We start from the raw sequence: 9,344 nt of genomic DNA on the forward strand, positions 1-9,344 counted from the left end.
GTTGGAGTAAGGTAAATTTAAATTTCTTCTCTTGGATCAAGAAGGGAGAGTCTCTCTGAATGGAGACTCCATATACCCAGTAATAATTTGTCATTTGGCAAGTTATTTAAAAAATAAATAATTATAAAAATGTTAATTAATTAAATAGTTATATTAAATAATTATATTTTTATTTAATTAATAATTTATATTAATTATTTAAATAATAATTAATTAAATTAAATAATTAAATTTTTATTTAATTAATAATTTATATTAATTATTTATATCATAATTAATATTAAATATTATTTAAATAATTATATTAAATTATAATTAATTAAATTTACTTACATCAAAAAATAAATTTAATTTTACACTTTACAAAATAATTTTGTTGGATTGGTTATTTTTATTTTTAAAATTTAAAATGTTAACCACATTATTAAAATTAGCAATTGTAAAACTAGCTGTTGCAAAATTAGCCGTTAAAAACTAGCCGTTACTATGTTACCATTATTATTAATAAATTAATATTTTATTACTCTATATATACTACTTACATACACTTCTATTCTTACACTTTTTTTTAATAGTGAATTATTTTTAAATTTATAAATTTAAATAATATTATTAAAAAAATTAATTATATTAATTTTAAGTATTTTAATTAATTAATTAAGTGAAATCACAAAAGGGACTAAAATGAGTTCTTTCTGATGGAGAAGAGAGAGATGCTTTGAGTTCCTATTTACTGTTTATGATGTAAAAGCTGATGTAGAATTTTTTTTATGACAGGTGGGCCATAAATAAGGATTAGAATGAATTTCCTACTCAAGATGGTCTAATAGAGAGAAAAAAAAAAGGGGGGGAAAAAACCAAAGAAGAGAAGAAGAACCCAATCAAAGTAATAGCCTAAATCACTCGCATTTGAAATTCAAAGCTTCCCCTAAAGTAGATACTAGCATTCTCACCTGATACATTCTTAACTAGTTTTCATCATCAAGGCGTAGGGGGATTTAACACCTATACCCTCACCTAGTTCATCCCCATTTGATATTCTAATAATCAATTAGATACTTCATATTATGACTATTTAAATCACAATAATCTAGAAATTAATATTCATACAAAGATAAAGCACAAAGTATTGCCTCATCATATCGTCTTCGGCCAAGAAGCAGGCAACCGTGTAACAAATAAACAAATACAAATTGCTTAAGGTGGCTGTTTTCAATGAATACGTCATAAGTAAAACAATACTTCAACAACTGATTCACTTATAAATACACTTATATATAGCAACCTGTACAACTCATACACTTAAAAGATTACCAGTCCCAGTCATCTGCACCCTTTGTCACGCCAAGAATAATAGCAATTGTCGCCAGAACAGCCTGCAAAGATTATACCATTAAGTCAGGTAATTTTTCCTGCATAGTCGACGATAGTAAGGGTAACCAAAAATCTTCAGACTATCAAAATCTCGATCAAAATCACATTACAAGCTCACTAGTTACACATAGCTAGAATAGAGTCATAATACAACAAAAGCTCAGGTTTTGAGCAGACAAATGAATAATTTCCATTGTAGACAGAGAATAAAACTTGATCACGTGAAGATAGATAAAAGAATATACAAAAATTGATAACTGAAAAATATAACTCTCATAAAAAAAAGGATAGAATCACTTACAGCAATTATACACGCAACATATCCAGGTTTCTCCCGATGGTCTACTCTGGAACAGAGCATAATTATTGCTCCGACGTACCACGGAATACCAGCAAGCAAGAAGCCTAATATAAACCTTCACAACAAAAAATGACAGATATGAGAATATTATCGTTGGATAACATGAAAGTAAACTACTAAAACTGTTCCAGTACGATCCAATAAATGAAAAATAATGATTGCAACCATATCAGTCAACAGACCAAGGATGGAGAAGGTTACAGGGGCATTTCAATAATAACGAAAAGGTGTAGACACCAATAAATGCAAACTGCCAAAATTCAAAGCAGATCGCCTGGGAGGTGACATTTAAGTGTTGATGTTTGAGAAAGGTCTCACGAAATGGCAAATCCTATGCCATTTCTTTCTCCTCTTCTTCTCACACACAATGAGCAAGTTCTGATATTCCAATTCCAGCAGGTAAATTTGATATTAAAATATGATGCCCATGCTAGGTAATTTCTGTACTAAATTACATAACATAGAGCATTCTAACTTACAATAAAGGACTCAAAAATTAAGTCCACTAAAAAATATAAAACGAATATTCATCAACGATTAGTGGCAATAACCCACAAAAAAAAATTTATCAACACCCAGAGTGGTATGAATGAAGCATTTAAAGCTGAGACAACAGAGAAATCTAAATTTGGTTTCAAATACCATACAATGAAAATGCAAGAAAACCTCCTTGTATCTACTTATTTACAAGTCATTGTTGTGATGTAATCTGCTACCATACAGGAAAATTACTTACAGGCACCAGCCGCAACCAAGACCACAGCAACCAAGGCGGGGTTCTCGTACAGGTCTTCCTTCAGCAACTGCATAACCTTGATTAAGGTCAAAGAGGAAATCATATCAAAATCAAGCTGTGGCAAACATGATTAAAGGATATGCTACACTACAAAGACATTATCATCAAATTCGCACCTATTATAAAATGAAATCAGAGTCTAATAACCATCTTCTAACATAAGCAACATTGCTTTAGTAAAACCGGCCCTGCATGATTTTCTAATTCCTATTAATTCATCTTAATGTAAATGCAAAAACTTGGGTTTGGATGGAAAAATGTTCAAAGAAAGATCTATGCTGTCAGAAAGTCTTAGACAATCATCCCATCACCTAAGCGTGCCCTTTGATCACAGGCAAGAGAATCGAATATCCAATGATTGAAACCCTATCCCTATATCACTACTAGCCTTCAAACTTATATCCAGATCACTCCCATCACCAAACTCAACCATTTTAAACCTTCAAAAATCAACTTCAGATGAAAAAAAAAAAAATTATAATCAATGAAAAATACCAAGTCAACCCAAGTGTCTGAACCATTTTCCACGCAGATTAAACTAAAACTTTCTGCAGCTGAAGCATATAATAGGACACCAACCAGGCAGAACATACCCAGAGCTAGAAGCAAGAAATTAAATTAAAAAAAAAAACATCTTGAAAGTTCCAACCTTTGATCCAATCCAACCCATCACTCTAATCAACCACCTAATCATTCTAGGAACGAATCTAACCCTTAAGATCACAAAACCTTCGAGTCCAAAGCTCAAATCAAATCCCAGGAAAAACTAAAAAAATAAAAAAGAGGTGATGGTGGTAGAGAGGGATACCAGGAACTGCTTGGTAGCCATGAGGGTAATAAGGAGGATGAGGAGCCGAGTGGTCGGCGGCGCCAGGCGGCGGAACAGGGTGGGGAAACCCGATGGCTGGGTGAGGATCCCGCGGAGGCGGAGGGTAGTTGGAGACGCCTTGGAAGGTGCCGTACTGAGCAGGAGGGTAGGGCTGCGGTGGAGCTGCGGAATGAGGGGGCGGTGGCGGTGAAGAGTGGTGGTGGTGGGATGTGACGGCGGCGTTGGAGGGTGGTGGTGGTGGTGACTGAGCAGGAGAGTGGTGGTGATGGGATGTGACGGTAGAGGGTTTGTCTTGTGCAGTCATGTTGGCCTTATCCTGTGTTCGTGACTTTGACTGCTGAATCCGTATGTTTTGTGTGTGGAAAATAAGCTCTTTTAAAAGTCTTAAAAGGCTAATAATCAAAAGTTCAAAACAATGGGTACTAGTTTGTTGTTGCAGTGAATTTGTTGTGTGTGATTTTTGTTCACTCTTTATGGTTGGTTTGGTGATTGTGGGAAAAGGGAGAAGAATTTAATAGCGTAGAGTCGTGGACCACAAGGTGAAATTTTGTGTGGATGGATTAATCATGTATTCATAATTTGAACATGACTTGTTGAATTGATTATTTAGGCACTAAGCAATTTTTAAGAGGTAATTGTGCGTTTTAAAGCACCAATTTTTATTTTCTGTTTGATAAATTAAAAATGATTTATATTTATTAAAATTAAAACTTTAATATATTTTTATACAATTAATTTTTAAATTTAATTTTTATAATTATGTTTATTATAATATTTTTAAATTTTAAAAATTATTTTATTAAATACAGTTTTTATTACTTGTATTTATTAAAAATTACTTTTAATTTAATTTATCAAATATAAATATTATAATTTTTAAAAAACTTAGCGTCCATATATTATTGGTTAAAAATAAAAATTTTACCAAATCAAAACTAAAATTACAAAAGTACAAACTTTTTGAGAAAAAAACTTACATTTTCAATATTTTTTCTTAGAAAATAAACACGCAAAATGGAGATTTTTTATATTTCTAATATACGTAATTTTGGAACAATTTATATATTTAAACACGGAATTGCATCTCGAATATAGATATTTGGCATAAATATACGTATCTCATAAACTCTTGATAGATATATTAAGATAATTTTTGCTTAAATCTTGGGTGTAACTAAGATGTGCTAGACTGATAATATCTAAGTTTACGTTTGTTTTCAGAGATAGGACAAAATATGACACTGAGACAGAGACAATAAAATGAAGACACTAAAAATTATTGTTTGTGTATTGTGTTTGGATACGATGTACAAAACACTAATGTAATGTCCAGTATTATGTTTGGATACACATGGATAAGATTAAAATATTATATAAAATGACTAAAATAATCGTATGATTCTAAATTTTCTACATCAAGTAGGGGTGTGCATGGCCCGGCCCGGCCCGAAGATCCGGCCCGGTTCCGAACACTTTAGGGGCTAATTTGTTGTGATTTCATCAGGTCTAGGGTCGGGTATGGGTCTCAAAAGTAGACCCGGTCATTATTTCAGGTCGGGTCCGAACCATAGTTTGGGTCACCCGAAATCGGCCTGGTGGCCCGGTCATCATATACAATTAATATTTTGTGTTATTAATGATGAATGATGGCTATTATTATGTAAAATTTAAGTATTGTAAACCTTAATATTTTGTGTTATTACTCATTATATATAAGACTATAAGTTAATGTTTTATGTTTAAAATGCAGTAATGCATAATCTTGTGTTATTTATATTGATTTAAATATTTGGTGTTATTAGGTAATATTAGTATTGATTATGGTTATACTTTAATTTTAGAGAAGAGTTAGTTCTTATTATATTTTTCTAAGTGAATTTTACCATGTCAAATAATGGTTGGAGTCTTGGAAATTTGGATATTTTTACATGCTAACTTACAAGAAGGTATCAAGGTAATATAATGTTAACGGCCCGGTTTTCACCCGGTTTTTACCCGGTATAATCGTGGCCCGAAAGTGTATAGGTTTCATCGGGTCTAGGGTCGGGTTCGGGTCTAACAAATAGGTCCGGTATATATTTCGGGCCGGGTCTGGGTCACATCAAACCCGGTTTCACCCGGCCCATGCACACCCCTAACATCAAGTACAAACTAATTTAATAAAGAATGAGAGTACATAGGAATACTTGAAAAAATGTTTGAAGAGACCAAAAATTTTAATAAAAAAATATATAATAGTATTTATATTAAAATAAAAATTATAAATATATTTATTTTATTTTTAAATTTATTATTAATATATAGGAATACATATGGTTAAGATTAATAAAAAAATAGATCTGAGTTTGATTAATAAAAAATTTTTTTAAGTTAATAAGCCAAATTAATTTTAAATAAAAAATTAATTTAAAAAAAATCCGTTTTTACATGAAAAAAATTAGTTTTTTACATAAAAATCTATTTTTATTTAGAAAATCAATTTTTTTTTATCTAAAAACTGATTTTTCTTTAAATTATATAAAATTAATTATAACTTATAAATTATTTTTTAGCATTTTAAAAGATCAATTTTACCTTTAATAATATTTATCTTTTAAAAATTTCAAGACTAATTATAGAAAAAATAAGAAGGGATAATAGTGGAATAATAAAAAATATCTATGGACAAAAAGGAAAATAAAATTTATAAAAAATCAGTGTCAACTCTTCTAAATTCCGTGTCTATCATTGTCTTTCGTAAAAGAGTGGACACAAAAATATAAAAAACTGTCTCAGAGACAATGTGTTCCGTGTCCATGTCTCTGCTTCCAAACACATTTTAAACCTGTACTGTCCATATCTCTGTGTCCTGTCTCCGAAAACAAACGCTACCTAAGATATGTGAAAATTTAAATAATTACATTTAAAATTGATATAATGTGTTAAGATTTAAATGGTATTAGTGGATATAATTTATTACAAATTACATCGTATTGATTTGATTTTTATATTTTCAATTAATTTGATTTTATTCAAATGACTCAAAATTTTTAAATTATAAAACTTTTATTTTAAAATTAAGATAAATATAATTTAAATTAACAATTTAATTTACTATAATAAAAATAAACGTATTTCTGTAACGTGCTCACATTGTTAATTACATAATTGTTAGAATCCAACTAGTGATCAAACCGTCCAGACTACTGGGTCATTAAGTTATTGGTTCAACCAATAAATCAGTAATTGAACCGATTGACTCAATTCTACTTAAATAAAAATATAATGCAAAAATAGATATCAAATTAGCCTGTATTACGACAATATCTTAATTTAACATAATAAGGATAACAATCAAATATTAAACCTACATTAAAATAGCAATATTGAAGCATTAAAACAAAGGTTCTGAAAATCGAACCGATCATTGAACCGCTCTAGCTACTGGTTCACTAGTTTATAAGTTCAACTGGTTTGACCGTGGTTGAACCAAAAAAACTGTTTTATAATAAAATAATAAATAAAATATAAATAAATACATTAAAACATAATTATAGTCTAATATAAATATACAATGCACAAGTTAAAGATAGAAAATATTGACTTAATGTAGCTGAGTCAAAAAGTAAAACAAATTGATAGTATTACACAACAAACACAACAAGAGTTGAAACAAAAACACAACAGCTGAAACAAAAAAAATCCAACACAGAGGAGGGGTAGCAAGTCGGCAGAGATCGAGAGCAGGGACGGTGCAACCAAACGATGAATAAAACTCAAAGAACTTTGAATCAGTAACATAGTGCAAATTCAAGAAACTTTAATAAAATTTAACTATACAAACAGACAATAAAGCAGTAATAGAGTTATAAATCTAAAATTTATCATCAAATATAATCAGTGAGCAAAGCCAATCAATCAAGCATTGACTGGGCATTCGAGAAAAAAAAAGAATAAAAAAGAACATTTAAATCACAGCAACAACACAACAACACCAATTGAAACATTTAAAAAGAAAGCAACCAAAAGAATATCTAAAAATCACCAAGGTTGAAAACAATAATTTGATATCAACGAATTAAAAGCTAAGCTTCCAGGAAAGTGAAGAATACCCAAACCAAAGAACCTTCAATCACAGTTTAAACCAAAATTTACAATCCCCTCAAATTGAAGCAGCAAGCAACTTGAAAATCAAAGAACCAAAAAATAATTTTCAAATAAAAGATTCAGATCACCAATCCTAACCAGAAATAAAATTAAATTCCAATAACAGAGAAATTTAGAAGCCTAGAACAGAGCAGAGCAGATCCTGAGCAAGAGGGGGAACATCGCTGACCAGTGAAACAGAGCTGGTGCCGGCAATGGTAACAAGTGAAGTAACAACAACAAAGTTCACAGCTTAATTAACAATAAGTATTCATCCATACCTAAACATTACCAGCAATCCAATAACAATGCAATAACAATACATACCTAAATATTACCAGCATCCAATAACAATACAATCCAATCCAATTATTCAATTGAAACAGGCAAACAGGCAATAACAGGCAAATAATTATTCAATCAATTATTCAATCACTATATCACTATATTAGTTCACACTTCACAATTCACAAAAAAATAATTATTCAATCACTGTATCACCATATCAGTTCACAGTTGAATGACTTGAATCAGAGTTCATAGAGCTTCACTATTTCAGTAAATCATAAATTCAGAGTTGACAGAGCTTCACTATATCAGAGTTCAATCATAAATTCATAGTTAATAAAAAAATTACCTAGAGAACATGCAAGAGACTGTGGTTGCGGAGAAGGACAGAGACACCGAGAGACAGAGACACCGAGTGACCAAGGGAGACAGAGACACCGAGAGACACTGAGGGAGACAGAGCATGCAAGAGTGGTGGAGCAGACGGTGGCTTCGAAGGTTGCGATGGCTGTTGCGCGTCGGAGGCTTCGAAGGTTGCGATGGCTACTGTGCGATGGAGAGGAAGTGAGCGAGCAGATGGTGGCTGTTCGAAGGAACGACGACGGCGGCACGAGGTAGTGGCTGGATGGAGGTGAGGGGTGCTCTGGAGTCTGGAATGCTAGATCTGGCACGGGAGGATGCAGTTAGGGCTTGCTAATTGCCTCAGTGAGTGAAACGGCGACGTTTGGTTGCCCATTCAAAAAATCGGTCGGGTCACGGTTCGGTTCGACCGATCGATTCCCGACTTGTTCACCGGTTCAATTGCGGTTTTTGAAATCCACAGTTTTGGCATATGTTCGAACCGTTTTTTCAATGGTTCACAGTTCAACCGGTTCGAATGGCCAGTCCGAACTGGTTTTCAGGACCTTGATTAAAACAGCAACAATCAAATATAAAAATAGTTTAATTTTGATGCACTGACACTGTAAAACGTTTTATACAGCCGTACAATCACATCCGTTCTTTTGGATGACCATTCACGCAGTCAATGTGAAATGTAGTTATTTTTACTTATGTGACATCGCGTAATTAGATGCACTTGTAAAACTATTTTACACTGACAGTACATCAAAATTAAATTCATATAAAAATAGCAACAATTAAGTATTAAACCTATATTATAACAACAACAATCAAATATTAAAATAGCAATAATCAAAATAATTTCAGTTAGCATCAACATATTTATTCTAAACTTACAAGCAACAATCAACTATTAAAAATTAATATAGAATAACTAAAAAAATAATGTTATTAAGTTTGAATGACTCTTTAGACATTACAAAAAATGTTATATGAATAATATCTCTAAGAGACATGAGAATCATTACATGTATGATACTACCTTGTTACGACTTCATTCCAGTCTCTAGCCCTGCCTTCGGCATCCCCCTATTTACGGTTAAGGTAACAACTTCGGACATGGCTATGTAGGCTGTTTGTTTACCGAGAGTTCGAATCCCTCTCTTCGGTTGTATTTGCTTCTCCTGATGGTTGGTCAAGTAACAAAAATGTTGTATTTTCTGGTAAGA

At 31.7% G+C, this 9,344-nt stretch overlaps 1 protein-coding gene across 1 annotated transcript; it reads right to left on the minus strand.

Annotated features, from left to right (window-relative positions):
* Positions 1–1,065: 1,065 nt before the first annotated feature.
* LOC112771764 (large ribosomal subunit protein eL20z) lies at positions 1,066–3,975 on the minus strand. The gene is made up of 4 exons (XM_025816579.3): positions 3,340–3,975; positions 2,472–2,547; positions 1,676–1,790; positions 1,066–1,376 (listed from the first exon to the last, which is right to left on the minus strand). Exons 1-4 carry the CDS (start codon positions 3,662–3,664, stop codon positions 1,311–1,313), a joined length of 582 nt encoding a protein of 193 aa, XP_025672364.1. The 5' UTR covers positions 3,665–3,975; the 3' UTR covers positions 1,066–1,310.
* Positions 3,976–9,344: the final 5,369 nt, after the last annotated feature.

The sequence above is a fragment of the Arachis hypogaea genome, chromosome 18, assembly GCF_003086295.3.
Source record: "Arachis hypogaea cultivar Tifrunner chromosome 18, arahy.Tifrunner.gnm2.J5K5, whole genome shotgun sequence".
Classification (NCBI taxonomy): Eukaryota; Viridiplantae; Streptophyta; class Magnoliopsida; order Fabales; family Fabaceae; genus Arachis; species Arachis hypogaea.